The 19,721-nt window shown below is 42.0% G+C and overlaps 2 protein-coding genes across 4 annotated transcripts in view; one reads left to right on the top strand and one right to left on the bottom strand.

The window, feature by feature from the left end:
• The window catches only part of UBAC2 (UBA domain containing 2), a 171,732-nt gene that overhangs the window by 84,524 nt on the left and 67,487 nt on the right, over window positions 1–19,721 (top strand). The gene's annotated exons all lie outside the window — the stretch shown is intronic.
• On the bottom strand, window positions 723–15,339 carry LOC102177727 (G-protein coupled receptor 183). Of its 3 annotated transcripts, XM_005687722.3 has the most exons (3): window positions 15,190–15,281; window positions 7,563–7,707; window positions 723–2,343 (listed from the first exon to the last, which is right to left on the bottom strand). In XM_005687722.3, exon 3 carries the CDS (start codon window positions 2,311–2,313, stop codon window positions 1,243–1,245), a length of 1,071 nt encoding a protein of 356 aa, XP_005687779.1. In that variant the 5' UTR covers window positions 2,314–2,343; window positions 7,563–7,707; window positions 15,190–15,281; the 3' UTR covers window positions 723–1,242. The 3 variants fall into 3 exon arrangements, with proteins under 3 accessions (XP_005687779.1, XP_005687780.1, XP_017911891.1); XM_005687723.3 differs by lacking the exon at window positions 7,563–7,707 and having other exon boundaries at window positions 15,190–15,339; XM_018056402.1 differs by lacking the exon at window positions 15,190–15,281 and having other exon boundaries at window positions 7,563–8,386.

The raw sequence follows: 19,721 nt of genomic DNA, 5'->3' as shown, positions 1-19,721 counted from the left end.
GCAGATGGGTTACTGTACTTGGGGAGGCCGTGCTACTTGTAAAGAAAGTGTTAAGTCACTCAGTCGTGTCTGACTCTGTGCAGCCCCGTGGACAGAGGAGCCTGGTGGGCTACTGTCCATGGGATTCTCCAGGCAAGAATACTGGAGTGGGTTGCCATTCTCTTCTCCAGGGAATCTTCCTGACCCAGGAATCGAACCCAGGTTACACAGAGGTATTTCTATTTGGTCACAAGAGTCAGACCATGACTTAGTGACTAAACAATGATAATGTTGTAAAGAGTCCTGGTGACTTTGAAGTTCGTGATTTTCCATTTTACTCTCCATCTTAATAAGGCAAGCCACAATTACACCCCCACTGCTCATCCTCTGTACCCTTCCTGGTAACCAACCCACTGAAATACAGATACAGGGTACTGCCAACTTCTGTATAAATAAGATACCATCCCCTAGGGACCCAAGAAGAGCCAAGCCTATTTGCATACATATATATTTTTTAAACTCTCAAGAAGCATTTAGCAAGTGGACCCTCTTTCCATATGAGGTCTTTGTCATGTTCCTGGGCAGTGGCCCTTGAACCCTGTGCTGGCTGCTTGGGAAGAGCTTTCATTGCCTTCATCACCACCATCATCATAAAGCTTTGCTCCAAAATCTGCCTTCTGCTAGTTTCCTCGTCCCCGTAACTTTTGCTGCAAGTTCACAGTGAGCATTGAAGGACATACTCATAATTTTGTAGCATCTAGCTCTTTATTCAAAACCAAGTTTCTTGAGATGAAAATTTATGACTCCGAAAAAAAAAATGGTTATTATCGAGGAGGTAAAGTCTAAGATCGAAAGAAACATGAATTGAAATGTACAAAAAAAAAAAAAAAGAGAGAGAGGGAATATTACAATATTAACATTTCTACACTGGCAATATACAATTTTTATAGTCTTTTCTCTTTTTTTGAATTATTGGTGAGGAACATTAATGATTTAGTTTTTTGTTAACACAAAACTTTTCTTTTTACACTGAGACTTATTAAAATACCCTCCCTTTTAAAGGTATACTATTTCATTTATAAATGAGAATTTTGCTGAATGTTGTTCTTGAGTGTAAAACTTCCAAGTTGGAGGTGAGAAATAGTGCCCAGTGAAAGGAATTCAAAAGAATCCGAATTGGAAGTCTAACACTTGTTATAAGAAAAGTCTTGCAAAGTTCAGCATACATTCTACTTTGGTATAAATCCAAGACTCCTTTCCTTTTTACTTTCCATTTAAAGACTTGGAATGTATCATCATTTGAGTTTCTGTCATTTCACGTGAGTTTTCTTCAGGGGCTGACCTCACAGCGCTGGAAATTGATACACTGACTTGACGTTTCAGCATCTTCATGACCTTTCTCTTGTACCCTTTACATGCAAAAAAATATATAAAAGGATCCATGCAGCAGTTGAAGTTCATCAGACATACTGTAAAGTGCAGAGATATCTGGAATGAATGTCTTTGGCTACATTCCAGGAGACCAGGAAGACGAAGCTTCTTGATCATGTGTTGAATAATTGCAACATGATAAGGCGTGAAGCATACAACAAACACAACAATTATAAAAATAATTGTGTTGAGAGCCTTTTTGTTGACCCCCGATTTCTCAGTTAGCGGGTTCTGTTTGGCAGTTTTAAAGAGCTTGCAACAGATTTGAGAATAGCAGATAAGAATAATGACAAGTGGAAGTACGTATCCTATGAAACAGGCACCAAGCAGAATCCAGGGGAGGGATTTGGTTTCCTCAAAGTTTGGATATTCCATGCACGTAGTCCTTTCAGCCTCCTGTTTTGACATAGGGTTTATGAGTAGCGGGAGTGTTTGAGCAAATACCAGAATCCAGACAAATATGCAGATACATTTTGCGTGTTCAATTCTTTTTATCTTATTGTACCGCAGGGGGTGCACCACAGCAAAGAACCGGTCAATGCTCAGGCAGGTCATGAAGTTCACACCTGCGTACGTGTTGATGTAAAACACAAGAGCGGTTATCCTACACAGGGCATCGCCAATTCTCCAGTCAAAGCCCAACGCGTAGTAGGCTATCCGTGTGGGCAGAGCCGTGGTAAAAAGTATATCCGAAATCACCAAATTGGTTGAATATAGAGTGGTCGAGTTGATTTTTTTCCTGTTTTGAATAATGACAATCAAGGCCAGTAAGTTTCCCACAAGCCCAATTACGAAGACGATGCTGTAATGCAGTGGCATGAGGATCCTGGCTGTCTGGTGGTGGGCATAGAGATCACAGTCGCTTTCCAGAGAAGCTGCAGAGGGTGTAGTAAAATTGTCCATTTTTATATCCGTCAGTGTTGTTCAGGGTCTCTAAAAAAAACCAAGAAGGGCATGTTTTATTAAAAGCATTCTCTTAACTCTCCTGCATTGGCAGGCAGGTTCTTCACCACTAGTGCCACCAATTTGTGGGATACAACTAAAAGTTCTGATTATAGGGAAATTTATAGCTTTAAAGACAAACATTAAAATAAAAACTGACAATCAAAAAAAAAAATTGCAGCATTTTTAGGGACTTCCAGTGGTTAAGACCTGGAGCTTTAATGCAAGGAGCATAGGTTCCATTCCTGGTTGGGGGACTAAGATCCCACATGTTGAGCAGTGAAGCCAAAAAAAAAAGAAAAATTTTTTTTAATTTTAAAAGTTTTAAAATATAAATAAAACAGAAAGCATATTTAACTAAAAGTGATATAAACTGACTCCTTGAGATCTAACTTAAAATGTCAAAATTTATATAATTTTCAAAAATCTGTATGTTATGTAGTTACATACTATATTGTAACAGGAGGAGCAGAGACTGAAATTTATGTTTTTACTCTGAAAATTTGGTCGTTTTGGCAAAGCTCTGGCAAAGGAAATAGAACCATTTAAATAGGGCAAATGTGTTTTTGTGACAAGGGAGTGCACTAACTTTTTAGGCAGAAATTTCCCCTTTGTTTTTTTGGATCATTATCTGGTAAAATCACGTAAAGCACCCCACACTTCAGAAAACGTAAAACTTTGCTTTTAAATTGAATATCAGTTGGACTTTTTTTTTTTTTGTCAAAGGCATATCACTGCCAGGAAATGGAATCAGTCACACATTTATGTAGTGAAATATGAACTTACCACAGTGGTCTGATTTGTGTTAACCCAAAAATTATGAGAAACAAGCTAAGGCCTTTGTTCGGAACTGAAAGTTAGGTTTTCTTTAAGGAAAGAAGAAGAAGACCATGACCACCACAACCATGACAAAAACAGCAACAAAGAAAAAAGAAGAAAAAGAAACAAAAAGAGAAAGAAAAAAGTGTTTTGAGGGGAGAATTTTAAATTAGTGTTAAAGTGTATCATTCTGCAGGTACCCCACTGATGTGTGCAGTGTGCATTCTCTCATGTGCAAACAGTAGGAAAAATTACACACGTGGTATTCTGTGTTCTGTTTTGTTCATGTACTGTGTTCTTGTATCAGGGTAGTCTATGTCTTTCTTTGTCATATGTGTAGATCTTATGTAGACACTTAATACGTATTCTGAAGTGTTCCAGCAGTAATGCATAATTTGCTTCCCTACAGCCTTGATGAATACCTGGATTATTTCTACCTCTTTTCTTATTATAAATAATGTCTAATATGGAGAGTGAAAAACTCCTACAATAAAAATCCATGTATGAGGAGGAACTTCGATAAAACTAAAAAACAGCAGAGGAATAAATTCCGTGAAGATTTTTCTTTTTTTATGGCCATACTACATGGCATGTGGGATCTTAGTTCCCTGACCAGGGATTGAACTCAAGCCCCCTTACATTGGAAGTGCAGAAATTTAACCACTGGACTGCCAGGAAAGTCCCCTGTAAAGTTATTTTTAGAAGGAAAATAATTTTGTGGTAGGTCTCAATGCATAAAATCTCATCTGAAAGTCACTGTAATTGAGGGAGAAGTCAATATATCTAGTAATGATGGTACTGTATGTTAAAGGGAAGAACTCTGTTTCTAGCCTTATTAAAACACTGACTGCGGCTGCTGCTGCTGCTAAGTCACGTCAGTCGTGTCCGACTCTGTGTGACCCCATAGATGGCAGCCCACCAGGCTCCCCCATCCCTGGGATTCTCCAGGCAAGGAAACACTGACTAGACATCTGCATTTCCAACTGCTGTATTAAATGAAGTGGAAGCTCTGTAACAATCTTAAAACAGCGATACCGACAGAACAAGGAGGTTCCGAGAGGACTGTACTAATGTCATAGGTGTGTATTGCCTACAGTGTTGATAGGTTAATCATGAAAATATAGGACTACAACCTGAAGCAAATGGGAGCAAAAAAGGAAATAAACTTTTTATTAATCAAGGGAAGACAGAAAAGGAGACTCTGGGAAAAAGCAAAGGATGAAAATGGCAGGTAGAAAAAACAAAATAAGAAGAAAGGAAATGTGTCACAACAAATTTAAAAAAAAGAAAAAATTTAAATGCGTTGACCTGGAAATGTTAGTCGTGTCTGACTCTTTGAGACCCCGTGAACTGTAGCCCGCCAGGCTCTTCTGTCCATGGGATTCTCCAGGCAAGAACACTGGAGTAGAATTTGGTGTATGACGCAGGGAACTCAAACCAGGGCTCTGTGACAACTAGAGGGGTGGGAGGGAGGTTCCAGAGGGAGGGAATACACACAGACACACACCCACCCCATGGCTGATTCATGTTGATGTATGGCAGAAACCAACACAACATTGTAAAGTGATTATCCTTCAATTAAAAACAGATTAAAAAAAAAATATTGGAGTGGTAGCCCTTCCCTTCTCCAGCAGATCTTCCTGACTGGAGTGGTAGCCATTCCCTTCTCCAGCAGATCTTCCCGACCCAGGAGATCGAACCAGGTCTCCTGTGTTGTAGGCAGATTGTTTACCATCTGAGCCACCAGAGAAGCCCCAAAAAGTTGAAAGTGAAAGTGTTAGTCGCTCAGTCGTGTCTGACTCTTTGTGACCCTGTGGATTATAGCCCACCAGACTCCTCTGTCCGGAATTCTCCAGGCAAAAATACTGGAGTAAGTAGCCATTCCCTTCTCCAGGGGATCTTCCTGACCCAGGGAATCAAACTCTAGTCTCTTGCATTGCAGGCACATTCTTTACCATCTGAGCCACCATTGAACTCACCTCTTAAAAGATAGAGACTATCAGTTTGGATTTTAAAAAATCCAGCCATATACTGGTAGCTCAGTGGTAAAGAATCCACCAATGGAAAGCTAGACTAGCAATATTAACATCAGAAAAAAATAGAATTCAAAGCACAATCAATATTAATAGAAACAAAAAAATTCACTACACAAGGTCAAAGGACTAATTCAAGGACATAAAAATTATGATGAATTTTACATGTAACAGCAAAATTTGACAGAATTTAAACGCGAAATTGTCAAATCCACAACTGTCCTGGGAGAGTTTAACACATTTTTATTACAATATGACAGGTAAAAAGGAGAAGATTAACCCAACAAGACTTAAATGCTAGCAAAATTTGTGCTTAAAGCACATTGGAATTCTTTGCAAGTTTGACCTTTTACTCGGTTATGAAGACGTGTCTCCAAAGTCTCAGAATATCATTAGCAAGCAGCTCACATTCCTTGTGAGTAAGGACTTCCCTGGTGGCTCAGGTGGTGAAGAATCCACCTGCAGTGCAGGAGACCTGGGTTCAGTCCTTGGGTCAGGAAGATCCCCTGGGGAAGAAAATGGCAACCCACTCTTGTATTCTTGCCTGGAGAATCCCATGGACAGAGGAGCCTGGCAGGCTGCAGTCCATGGGTCCACAAAGAGTCAGATATGACTAAGTGACTAACACAACATAGCACAACAGCAGCTCACATTCCCTGTGAGTAGTACAGTATGACTAAACTAGGAATAAAAAGTAAGGTAAAGAATCAGTTTGGATTCTAGAAATATATTTTTCTAAAATAAAAAAGAAAGAAATATATTTTTCTAAGGAACTTATGGGTTAAGAAATCACAATGCAGATTTTGAAGTTCTTACAACTAAAGGACAAAAATATTATAAAACGGTGGAGTGGAGTGCAGCTAAAGAGTTAACCCAAGATTGATGCAAAGCCTTGAAGGCATTTATTTCTTAAAAAATTGAAAGTAGCTAAGTTAAATATATAACTCAAGAAGCTAGAAAAGAACTGAGTTTGCCCCCACCCCCAAAATAGAAGAAAATAATAAAAAATAAATGGAGTTATTGATGAATTAAAACTCCAAACAAAACCCACCCAGTAAGTATGGGGTTTATATTTCGTGTGTTTTTGGAGGGGGGGTTGGGGGGTGGAATGGAGTGAGTCTCAAAAGGGGAAATCGTGGAATTGCAATTATGAAATAAAAACAGAAGAAACTTTATCCATTAGTATGAAAAGCAACTTTGCAGAAACTGAGTCTGGACATAGAGAGGTAGAAATTCCAGGCATGGGTTGCAGGAGCAGGCATCAAGAGCTACTTTTAGTTTTTGAATTTTTGTGGAAAAAATTTTTTCTGAAAATCTCAACATTTAAATTTTATTTTGAGGAATCTTCCAAAGCAGGTTCCTGGGAACTGCCTTTGAAATACACGGTGGGGAAAAAACACAACACTGTGGAGTCTGCTAATTCTCCATATGAATAATAATGGTTGTAGAGGTTAGGAGAGTTACACTGACTCTGAGAATGTGTCACTGCCCACCAGTTGTAAAAGCATGGCCAACTGCTTCACTGAATGAAATATGGCATCCAGTAGCATCCATCAAAAATAAATGTGTTTTGATGGATGAAACACACAAGGCAATGTTTTCAGAATATTTTATCCTAAGGAAAAGATGTTTAAAACAGTGTCAAATTTTAAGTGTGAAAGTTTGCAACCAAATCAGACATCCATCATTAGGGAATTGGTTAGTTTATGGCCCTATAGTGGAATATGACAGGACACGGCCACTGAAAATGGCTACATAGATGGCTGTTTCCAGACAGGGAATAATGTTAAGTAGAGAAAGTGGATTACACATCAGGCCACTTTGGAAAGAAGAAAAGCAGCTGTTTACACACACATCCGTGCATGGATACAAAGGCTAGCACATCATTTTGTACAAGTAAATTTTGAGTTCCATTCATACCTTCTCAATTTCAACACCGAACATGAATTAACTTATGAAATGAGTAAATAGGTAAATACTTCCTTTTAATGTGAGTAAAAATTTACAGTTCAGCTCTTCTTGCCAAAGCTTGTCCTCTGACCTGCGTTTCAGAGCTTGCCCGAGTGTTCTTTATTCAGATTCAGGCCTGAATTGTTGCTGGGTGCCTACCTTAAGTCCGATCTGGAAGACCCCTCCCAGCCGCCCTGGCAGCCAGGTGTGGCCAGCACCTGCCTACTCTGCCCTCAAGGTGACCTCTCTCAGAGAAGGTAGAGGACGTGCTGGATTCTTCTCCCTCCCCCGCTGGCTTCCAGCCTCCTACCCCGTCCAGCGCTCGGCAGTGGCAGCCGCTCTATGCTGCCTCTCAAGAACTGAGAGTCTGTGGTTTCAGGGTGGTCGAGGCGTCAGGGCTGTCCTCACCTGTGCACAGACAGCCGGGGCACACGTGGCCTAGCCGCCCCGGAGCGGGCGGCCGGTTCTTCCAGCAGAAGCCGTTCCAGGAGAGGCACCTTCCCAGGTTGAGGCCAGGCCGGTGAACGCTGCGTCATAGAGCCCTGAGGGGAGACTGCAGAGAGGCCCCGTCCCGAGTCAGAGAAAGGCCCTTGCACAAGGCGGACATGCACGTGCCCTGACCCAGGGGCTCTCGGGTAAAGGGGAATGTGGGCTGTTTCGGAATGTGTGCGTTTGGCCCTTCAGCAACCTCTGGGAAGGTCGATTCCATCGGTCAGCAGCTCTAGTATTATAGCACCTTTGGTGGTGTTTACCCAGTGTTATTATTAATGCTATAGTTTTAGTCCATTTTATCTTTTTCAAATTGAGAGAAAAATCCTTTCATAGGAACTGTTATCCTGTTCCTGTATCAGGCAATTGGGCAATCCCAATTTGTTATCATATTCCCTCAGAAACCCTATTTTGTCCCTTCCTTTAATCCTTTTAGGATTCAGGATTACTTTCCTGAACCTCGACTTACTCCATGCTTTTATTCAGGAAAAATGGCTTTCTAGTGCCCCCTCCATCCTCCAGAAAATTCAGACATGGTACCTTTTAATGTCTGAGGACCTAAACCTGGTAACAAATGGATGTTGGGACTGTGCTCTTGTCTGAATGAGGTGTTAGATCATTGACACACCGGGGTTCTGCCTGCTCTTTGCATTACAGTGCTCCTTTATCACTTTTGCATTGCAAATTCCCCTTTCAACTCTTTCTAACCCTTCCTCTTTTAGTCATAACCGAATCATTCCTTTCTTTACCTCTTTGTTTATTTTAGACTGAATTTTAAAAACGTTTTTCATAATTGTTAAGACAATAGCATCTGACGCGTTATTGAGGTTAGATATACTGAGTTGTACTTGAAAGTCCTATGGCTTGTCCTTTTATTGCCTTGAGAAAAGCGCAAAGAAGTGCTTACTCTAAATCTTTTTTCCTTAGAGTACTTGAACCTCTAATAGTTACAATTTCATTGTGAAGCTTTCTGATGAAAAGATGCGCCATGTCGCTAAGCTGTCCCCTGTGCCTTACACCTGAAAGGATGAGGCTCGCAAGCCTTGCCCTGAGGGCGCAGATGTACCTGGGCTGCGGGAAGTGTGGGTCTTTATTCAGGTTCCACCCAAGGAGCCACAGGGCAGCCATCTGTGCCAGGCCTCTGAAAGTTTTTCTTAATAAGCAAAGGAGGCTGTCTCAGTTTTGTCTCTGTCACTCAATATCGATCCTTTTAACTTTACTGTTATCCTAACACTAACAGCAAGTTCTTCCACAGCAAAATATGGATATCCTCCAAAGTATTTTCACTTACATTTTTGGGAGTGGGCCTGTGTGTGTGGTTTTCTGTAGACTGATTTCCTTACTAATTAGAATGGCGAGCGTTTCTTAAGACACTATCATCTCATTTTTGCATAACCGGACATGTTGACATGAGCTGTCGAGTTCTTTCTAGCCACAGAAAGGAAAAAATAAAAAGCCCCCTCAAAACTCATTTATTAGTGTTTCAGAAAACTGTCCAAGAGCTAATGTGGTTTGTACTCTAGAAATATTTACCCTGGATACCAACTTGGAGGCAGTTGTGATTTTTTTTTCACAGGGTACTGATTCATACTTTCTGCTATCTCAGCTTACTTGCTTGGATAATTATTGTCTTAGCTTTTATTTGTGGCAGAAGCAGAATAAAATCATTATATTCAAAGATCTAGTAAATGCTAGAATACTGCCTTTTAGAGTTTAGCTCTAAGATTCCTGAAATGTCACCTTTACCCCTAATATGTATCCGCTTAATAATCATCAACTCTTAAAATGAGAAGGGCTTAATCTTATAGTAATTTTGTTTAATTTCAGGCCTTAGCAATGAACCAAATGGGTCAAAGCATGCTGACAGTATCGTTGCTAAGAGGTGACTTCTCTGTGAGGTGAAGTCTGCTCAGGACCGTGTTTACACATCGAGATGGTCTGAGTCAAAGTGCCCACAGTGGCCTGCACCAGAGAGGAAGTTCCTGGAGCACACTCTCAAAAACAACCCAGGGAGCCCCAGAGTGGACGTGCAGATGCAAATGATATTTGTCTGTTGTTAAATGATGTGTGCTGTCTGATCCGATTCTTTGATTTTTGTTGATACACTGTCCTTTGTTTATTTTGTTGAAGAGGGCTAAGATGGAGGAAAGATTTCTAAGTGGGAGGAAAGATTTCTAAGTGGGGGAAAAGAAAGTCCCTGGGAAAGGAGTGGGCAGAGAAAGGCTCCGGACTCAAAGAGACAAGGATTCTGTCTCTTGGGGAAACAGACAGCACAGATGTTTCAGGACAGCAGGCTGAGGCTGTTTGGCGCCTCTGAGGACGAACGCTCGGGTTTCCCAGGTGGCGCTAGTGGTAGAGAATCTCTGCCTGCCATGCCGGGGACACAAGAGACGCGGGCTTGGTCCCTGGGTAAGGAAGACCCCTGGAGGAGGGCGTGGCCACCGACTCCAGTACTCTTGCCTGGAGAATCCCATGGACAGAGGAGCCTGGTGGACTGCAGTCCATGGGGCCGCAGAGTCAGACAGGACTGAAGCGACTTAGCATGCGTGATGACAAACACACTCCATGGAAGAAAGCAATCACTGTTGCTTTCTCTAGTTACCCTATTTTTATACGTATTTGTCAGGGGCTTGGACCAGCTTCAGGGTGAGAAACCACTCGAGCAGCTGTGTGTCCCCACTGCCCTGCAAAATTTAGTCATGAGTCACGTCTGCCTCTTTTGCAACCCTGTGGACTGTAGCCCGCCAGGCTTCTCTGTCCATGGGATTTCTCAGTCAAGAACACTGGAGTGGGTTGCCATGCCCTTCTCAAGGGAATCTTGCTGACCCAGGGTTTGAACCTGCATCTCCTGCATTAGCAGGCAGATTCTTTACCACTGAACCACAAGGGAAGCCCACCTTGCAAAATAGGAGCCAGAGAAGCATTCCTGATTGTCATTCTGATTGTGGAAAGAGCCCCAAGGCACGGACGGGCGTGAACAGCACAGGCCCAAACCTTCCTTCCCTCTGCGGGTGTGGCCAGGTGCCTGTTCCAGGCCACTCTGAACCACTGTGATAGTCAGCCCACACCCTATAACCTAGTCAAAGAAATCTTCCTATGCTCTCGGGTTTCGTTCCCCCCACTCCACTCCCCAGCCAACTTTGAGTCCTGAGTTGGTAGCTGTGTCCAAGATTGATTCTGGGGGAGGATATACAGGGAACACCGTCCAGAAAGCAGGCTGATAGCTGCCTCCATGTCTCCGAGGAAACCCCGCCTGCCCGCAATGCCCCGGAGTGTGTATGTCAGGAGTCTTGTCATCTGCAGTCAGTGTCTGAGGTCAGCCCTCCTCCCTGCCTTCTGGGGAGCTCGCTTGCTTTCTCTGGTCTGTGGAAGGGTGACCCTGCGGCTGACCCCAGGACATGGTCTGGTCCTGACTGCCTCCCGGTAGGTCTGCCCAGGGTCAGGTACAGGCCACTGCTTGGGGTGCATCTTCAAAAACAAAAAACACCCCAGCATTGGCTGGTCTGTCCTTTCCTCTTTGTGCCTCCGTGGTGTCCTGAACCCCATGGAGACGCTGCACCTTCTGTAAACACCTACGTTGGAACTGATGGGAAAGTGAAAGGTGCCTGACCTGTGTTACCTGCTTAATCACCCACTTGCACATTTGGGGTTTTATATAGTCTGGCTATTTTTCTTTCACCTTTCACTGATTATTTATTCCTCCTGTGGCTTTTTGGCAACTTGAATACTGACTCGAATGATATGAAGGTCTTCAGAGATGAAGACAGAAGGAGGTAGTAGCCCTGAGGACTCGAAATATGTGGCATATTGCTTAGGAACTGGGAGAAAAAAAATTCCCACCCTGATATGCTTTCCAGTGTAAGGAAGACAAAGACCATTTCTGTGTGGCATGATTGGACCTATATGCAAGATAATCAACTGCATAAATATATGTATATAAATATGTAAAGACTCCTTATAAAGAAGGGCTGATATTAACCTTTATCCCCTGAATCCAAAATGTTTCCAGAAACAATAGGTACCTTTTCTCCTTAAAGTCTGAGGGAGTTTGAAATTGTGTATTTCATTTCTATTATCTTGTGGAAATTAGTCACAAACGTTACACATCCTTATTTTATGGATAAAGGGAATCCCAGAGAGATTAGATCTCTCACTCAGGGGTCCTCCCCGCAGGACAGGTGCCAAGCCAGGGGCCAAGCAGGCGCCCTGCCAGCCAGCGGTTCCTGGGCCTTCAGCCTGCTGTGCCCCTCCCCCCTGCGCCCTGCCCGCGCCCGTCTGTCTGTCCGCCTGGGTGCCTGCGGCTGCCTCTGCTCTGCCGGCCTCGGCCGCCCTCTCTTCTCTCTGCAGCTGTAGCTGCAGCCTGCGCCGGCTCACACCGTGCCCTCTGGCCCCAGGCAGACTGCACGCTCTCTGTGGTGACACACAATTTCCTTCGTGATTGGGCCCAGCTTCCCTCTGAGCTGGATCTCTGGCCGTCTTCCCACCTGTGACCTCGAGCTCGGGCCCTGCTGGAATGGCTGCTGATACCCTGTGCTCTCTCACAGCTGTCTTCCTTTCTGGTCCTCTTCCTTCTCTCTGGCACCTCCTTGGCCCGGCCTGCATCCTCCGCTCCTGCTCTCTTTCCTCAGGCCTTTGTTCAGAATCGGCTGCCCCTGGAGGCTTCCCTGACTCGTCCTGCACTCTCCTCCCTCGGCCCCGCCCGCCCTGCAGACTGGCGGCATGGGCGCCCTAGCCAGGGCCCTGCACCCTGGACTGGCATCTCTGCTGCTTTCTTGTTTTGTTTCGTTTTTCCTGTTTCCTGCTAGCCTGTGAGTCCTGAGAGTGGGGGCTGTGTTGTTAATTTGGTGTTCTCTCCAGCCGGCCCATCACTGGTGCTCAGTAAATACCCATTAAGGAGTAGCAGAGTCCCAGCTTTCCTGATCCTCAGTCGGAGTTTCTTTGTTAGACTACAGGGTGTGTTTGATGAATGAAAGTAGCCAGTAGTATGCAGCATAGATTGCATCCCAGGCAGTGCCCGGGGCTCCCTAGGTATATTCACTCTCCGACTCTCACAAAGCTTTCCCCAATCCTTTGCCAGTGGTGAAACCAAGAAACAGAGCGCTTACAAGTCTGCCTCAAGACACAGCTGTTAAGTGTCAGGATTTACTCCCGGCAGATCGGCTCCAGGAATGACATTCAACATAATGCATTTTAGCCCCTGCTCCTATTTCCAGCCTGATCTGATGTTACTGGTAGGAAACAAGTAAAATAGGAAGACATCTCAGAACTTTTAACACATACCAGCTCATACACCTCCCTGAACCAGAGGGAAGAGAAGGGCTGGGGAGATGGGACAAGAGAGGGAAGGAGAAGAATAAGTTGCTATCAATAAGGAGTTCATTAATTTATTTGTAGCATATTTTAGTGCAAGTAAAAGTTTCATAAATGAATTTAGACTTTACTGGCTTAAACAGGATGTCTATGGAAACAGTTTGGATTGAAATTTCCACCAAGAGAAGGTGAATACCTAGGATGGCTCTTAGGCTTGTTAAGTATTTGCAGATATTTAACAGAATATTTTTATTTCTCTGTTCCGGCTTTCCAGATACCACAAGGATCTTTGTCACCTCTGTTGTTTTTCAGGGGATTAGCATGTTAGGTATTTCATCTGCCATTGAATCCCTGTGTTTTACAAACTTCTTGGGAGGCTGGGAAGCTGTATGGACTGAGGGATACTACACATCCTTAGCATATACACAACCAGGACCTTTTAGCAGCTGCAGGAGGCCCTTAACCGTAGCAGAGAGACTGCTGTCCCTACCAAACTCCTTTACTGGGTGGGGAGCTCCTTTTTTAGTTGTAAACTTTTAAAGGATGCCGATTTTATCTCATTTTATCCCCTAGAATGTTTCAGATCTGGCCAGCTGCAGATAGCTAATCAATGCCTATGGAAAGCATAAATGAATAAAAAGTCATAGTGACCTGAGTTGATATTTATTCCATTAAATGACTGGTCATGTTACTGAGAAGCTCTTAGAAGCCAGTTGAAAGTAATTTATCAAAGGCATTCCCACCACTCACACGATATGTGAGCCTAATGAGTGAGGATGCTTTCTGCAGCCGTGTGCTCTTTGCAGCATCATGTCCAAAAGCTACAATTAACCCCCCAAGAGAAAACATGCACTGAAATCCTAGCAGATGCAAAGTCCAGCCAGCAGCACAGTTAGGTGTATAGACATCCATAGACTCAGTCTCCATGTGAAATAGTCTCTAAAGATCTCGAAACAAGTTCAAGAAGAAAATGCCCACAGAAGTGGTAGGGCGGGGAAACTTTGCCTATTGGATTCATCCTTCAGTGGGTTAATGGGCAGAGGGAGGAGAGACCAAGGCTAGCAGGCAGTTTTCCAGTGCTTTCTATGACAACCAATATTATATAGCACTTATTATGACACCCAAGGACTGGGCAGTATGGTTACTCCCCATTTTACAAGGGAAGCAGATGAAACCCGAGAAGCAACATGTCCAGGGTCACGCAACTGGTAAATAAGAGAGTCCAAGCCTGACTCCAGAGCCTGTACTCTTAACCACTATCCTATATCATGCTTAGAGCAAGACCCTCCCCCTCAAAAAGCACACCCTCCTTTAGAGGAAGTCTCTGTACAGCTTTCATGTTACTACGAGTTTCTGTCACCTCCATTCCCAACCTGGACATAAATATTGGCAGTTCACTGCACCTAGTTCATTGTTTTGTGATATTTTTCATGCATACAGAAGTTCTAGGAAGAAAATACTGAGCTGTGTTTAGCCTTTCTGATCTTCAGATAAACATAAAGCAAAAAAGCGCTGTTCCTTTTTCACTTATTAGATTAACAGTTTATATTTAGAATTAAAATACTCATGTTGTCAGAGAAGCAGTGAAGCCCAGACTGTCTGCCACTGGTGGGAGAGTAAATATTTCTGTAAACTGAAAAATATCAATTTTAATTAAAGTTCTTTTTTTTTTTTTTAAAGTGTACCCTTTGCTCCAGGAATTTGACTATTGAGATTCTATCATGAGAAATAATAGAAAGTATAAAAGTAGAGAAGTAGCAGAAATACAGGAAAGACTTTTATGTACATAGATCCCTGGTCAAACAGTAACAGGTACTAACTTCTCAATTGTGCTGAATAACTTCATCACAGTACATTTATGTGTAGAAATGCTCCATTCTACAATAACTTTGTTCTTTTCCTTCATAAAGTATCCTGAAATACTGGCAGTATTTGCTGATTACTTGATACTGTCTTTTGTAATGGTGAGTTCACACAGAAATACAAAGTAAGCCCTATTTTTTTTTGGCAAAGGTATTTCTGGCCCGATTCGCTGCCTTCACCTTGCGTAATATCAGCTTATTAGAACTGCCAGTCATCAGAGAGTCTCAACTGTATTAATGATAAGATTTCTGATGTTAGAAATGTTTATAGCTTTTTGTTAAAAAGATTCTTTACTTTAAACCTTAACTAGACTTTCAAAGTTTTTCTTAACTTACAAGAATTTGTTGAAAAAAGCAAAATATCTGTTACTTACCTCTCAGTGCCTTGTTGGGGCCCCTGTGTGGCAGCAGTCAGTATTCGCCCAAACTGAAGTAGGTTAACCTTGCATGTTGTTTTAAGGGAGATTACCAGACATCCTTTTATGGTGGTGGCTTTTTTTTTCTGTCACCCTGTGACTGAGCATAGTAGTGATCAGTTAGCCTCATGTGTGCGTGTGCACTTTTTTTTTAATGGGAAGTGAAATTTTTCTGTTAGTGATTTTTTTTTAGAAAAGGGTTATCCAAAAACCCCTTGGAATTTATGAGTTGTTGATATCTATGGAACTTTATAAATTTTTCTATAAAGATTTAAGTTAAAAAAAATTCTTTGGAAGAGACTGAAGAAATAAACCTTAACTAGGGGGAGAAAAAAAGGAATATAGCTACTGATGATGTTGTATCCATGTTACGTGTGAAGTATGAGTGTTAACATGTTTTAAGGGAAAAATGTCAATTTTGCCAATTCTGTCTGGAAACTTGGTGCACTCATTCTGTGTCTTATCAGCAGCTTAGTGAGAAAGAAATAGAAGTTTCTGTGGTGAGTGGAGGAAAATGCTCTTTTGCATGTATATAATGATTAGTTGGTTGTTTTTAGGCAGGAGACCAACCGACTGGATCAGTGACTGCATGAACCCATGTTAACAAGGGAGGGGTTGAAGGGGGCATCTTACAGCTAGAATCACCTGTTGTGCACACAGACCTGTGCTGTTCACCTTCAAGTTTTAATCGACTCAGTTTAAACCAACAGTGTCACATGGATATAAAAATGCAAACTGATTTACAGGCTAAATTAATGGAAATAGAGCTCTCAGAATACGAGAGGTGATCTGGTCATTCTCAGTGAGCTCAAGAAACTGCATTTTGCCAAGGCATGGATGACCTAGAGCCTGCCTGGGAGGTGCGGGCTCTGGGTCCCAGGTCTCAGGAGAAAAGATTGAATGAACTGAGCATGTCCAGGCCTGGCAGGGATGTGATCATTATCTTCTGATCACGGTAAAGGGTTTGGGTTGCATGTGTCAGTCTTCCTAACTCCAGAGGGTAAAAGGAGACAGCTCTCCAATCAGATTAGGAAAGCAGTCCTTGAAAGTTGGGATCATTTAAAAAAAAAAAAGGGCACACATGTTTTTGTGTGCTCAGTCATGTCCAGCTCTTCTATAACCCCATGAGCTGTAGCCCGCCAGGCTCCTCTGTCCGTGGGCTTTCCCAGGTGAGGATACTGGGGTGGGTTGCCATTTCTTTCTCCTGGGGATCTTCCCAACCCAGGGATCGAACTGAAGTCTCCTGCGTTGGCAGGAGGATTCTTTACCCACTGAGCCACCTGGGAGATCCATCTCTTCTGTAGGTGCTTGCATAAACCAGCTGTCTGTTTGGAGGGATGTTGCTGAGAGAGTTGAATCATTTGGTAGGGAGTTGTGACTCTCTGCCCTCAGAGACCCTTCCACTCCAGGATTCTGTCAAAGTGCTGAGGACTTTTAGCCTCTCAGTGTATTATTCCATTGAGGTTATTATAAGCTCTACCGTGCTGAAGATGCGTAGAGAAACGTTGTCAAACGGAGTAATGCTCACCTAAGTTCTTTGGGACTCCATGCCACTATGTACAATAAAAGTACTGAACTAAATGATCACCAAGGTAGCTCCTAATATAGAAGTTCTCTGAGGGGGAAATACAGAGATTTTATGATTTGATTGGTCAGTGTGGTAAACTTTTACAGAACTAGTTCCTTTAAAACTTGGTTTGAAGACTCCTTTAGACCATGAAATTTTTGAACCTTGTTTAATGTCCCTGGATATGTTCCATTGTCTCCTGGTTTATAGTCTGCGGGAACTTGAATAGAATCTGTATCCTGTTGTGTGTGAAATTTGTATTGATCTTAATTATGTTGAGTTGTTCATAGTGCTTTTCAGATCTGCTATATCCTTCTACTTTTCTGTCTATTCACTCTATTAATTTTTGAGAGTTTGATATTTAAACTACAACCAAAAATCTTAATTTTTCAAACTATATGTAACTTTGTTCTGTATTTTCCAAATCTCCTGTAAATATGTTATCATGCTTCATAATTTAAAAAATAAAAAGGAAAAAAGAAAAAAAAATTGGATCGAAGAAGCCTTGAAGAAGACACTGTTGAGAAGTTTTTCAGTTTGTTGAAAAGCCATTCTGGTGGGGTTTTTGTCTTTTAATTTTCAAAATAATTTTTGTTAAGTAATGCATTTTTATTTTATGATATCCAGGTAAAGTAAATGTTCTAGCAAACTGGATCTCTCTTTTTGGTATTAGAGTAATCACATGTATAAAGAAGAGGTGACAGGGTAATTGTCCTTTGAGATGCTGTTGGTGTTTACTATCAGATAGTTTCATGAGTTCACAAGCCTTATTTTTATTGTTGAAAGTTGCCAGGACTTCTTTAGTTGTACTATAAAAGTGGAGTCCCTGTCCTTTTTCCATAGAAAATGTAAGATGAACATTTGTGACCTGACCTCAGTGCTTCTATTTCATTTGTTCTGTCAAGCATAGTTGTGAGTATATAGGAGATACTCAACAAATGTGAGTGACATTAGTGAATGAATCCCTTATATCGTGTATTCCTTTCTGTGCTTCAGCCCTGTACGCTTAAGCCACATAGGACTTCCAGAAGTTAACTGTTCTCTTTTTTTTTTTTGACCACATATTGTATGATTTTATTTATATAAGAAGTTCAGAATAGGCAAATCCATAGAGACACAACATAGATTGCTGCTTGCCCTGGGGATAGTGGGAGTGTTGAGAGGATATGAAGAGCGGCTGCTAATGGGTACTGTACTGGATCAGACAGCGCCCCCCACTCCCAATTGAGAACACAGATATTCTAAAATCGATTGTGGTGATTATGCACATCTTTGTGGATATACTAAAAACCACTAAACTGTACATTTTAAGTGGATGAATTTTTTGTATGTGAATTACATCTCAATAAAGCTGTTAAAAATATTTAAAGCTATAAAGAAATACTGAAGAACGAACAAGGTCCTTGAGCAGTCCCAACACAGAGAACTTCCACTTTCAGTCAATATATTAGAGTGTGAAGAGGCTGAGAGTTAAATACTGCTGCTGCTGCTAAGTCACTTCAGTCGTGCCCGACTCTGTGTGACCCCATAGACGGCAGCCCACCAGGCTCCCCTGTCCCTGGGATTCTCCAGGCAAGAACACTGGAGTGGGTTGCCATTTTAACTGTTCTCAATACGAAAAGGTCAAGCTGAGTTACTGTTGACAGTATAAAGAACAAATGTTGTTGTAAAATAAGGAAAAGAGAAAGACTGGTCAGTGACTAATAACACTCAGTGTGTATAGAAATAGCAGTGGAAATTTTCTACAGAGCAGCCTGTACCACCTTGCTCTGAAATAAGTGCTTTTGTATATTGGGTAGGTGCGGTTTGGTATTTAGTCAGCATTTAAAACTGCATAGTGTTGAATAACTTCTAAGGAATTTTGAAACTTCTTCTGTTGGTATGTAAGATATGAACTGTGGTCATTAAAATTCCTATCAATATTTCTTAGTTTACATTGAAATGTACCCTCAAGTAAGAACTCTGCTTCAGATGTTTTATTATACCTTCACTCTTTACATTTTATTGCTAAATGTAAACAGAAGACCTTCTATAAATTGAGTACCTAAAGACATGTTCCAAGAGACCAATAGGCGATAGTTTGAGTGTATCTATGAAACTGTATGTTTTAATCCCATTAAAAATAATAAAGCAAGAAAAGGGACTTTTTAAAACAAAAGACAAATCCTGCTGTATGGTTTTACCATTTTAAAGAGAAATTCATTCATTCAGCAAGTACCAATAGAAGAAGTTTCAGAGTGCTGCCATCTACCTCATTTTCAACGTGTTGGCTTTTTGTTTTGTTAAGAGTAGAAAGGACAGTGGATGATTTTTTAATAACATATTCTCTATCAAAGATGGGAAAATGTTCTAGAGTGACCTGTTGTTTCCACAGAAATGGTAATGAGAACATTTCTTTGTGGAAGTGAAAAGTATTTCTTACATTTTTCTTATGATGCAGTAATTTCTTTGTGTGCTGCCACTCGTCCAAAATACGAGGAAATAAAAGGCTAATTAAATTAACAAGTGTTTAATGAAGAATGTGTGTTAAGTGTGTGTCCAAACCACAGGACTCACTCATGTCTCCTGCCTTACCCTGGTAGGAATGTGTGTTTGCAATCCTGGAGCTAGTTCCTTGAGGTTAGGGGCTGCTTCCTACTTAGAGGTGTTGATGGAGCTCCTGTACCTGACCTGCGGCCTCTCACACAGTGCCCAGGTAATTGATTCATTGATTCACTCAAACAGTGAAACTGGGGTAGCTTCAAGGGCAAAGGAGAGCGGCTAACTGCCCGGAGGGTTGGAGAAATCACTGGGGAGAGGAGCTGAGCTCTGTCGTGCACCACAAGCATGAGTTTCCTAAGCAGAAAAGTGCGACAGTTCTGTGTTGAAAGAATAACCTGCATCAGTGAGTAGTCAGCAGAGGCTGAGGTGCCCAGGGAGCATC

This window comes from Capra hircus, chromosome 12 (assembly GCF_001704415.2).
Source record: "Capra hircus breed San Clemente chromosome 12, ASM170441v1, whole genome shotgun sequence".
NCBI classification, from domain to species: domain Eukaryota; kingdom Metazoa; phylum Chordata; class Mammalia; order Artiodactyla; family Bovidae; genus Capra; species Capra hircus.
This window is presented reverse-complemented; position numbering and strand designations above follow the sequence as displayed.

Bases quoted from the DNA above. Each gene is read 5' to 3' on its own strand.
- LOC102177727 (XM_005687723.3), bottom strand. From the start codon at position 2,313: ATGGACAATTTTACTACACCCTCTGCAGCTTCTCTGGAAAGCGACTGT.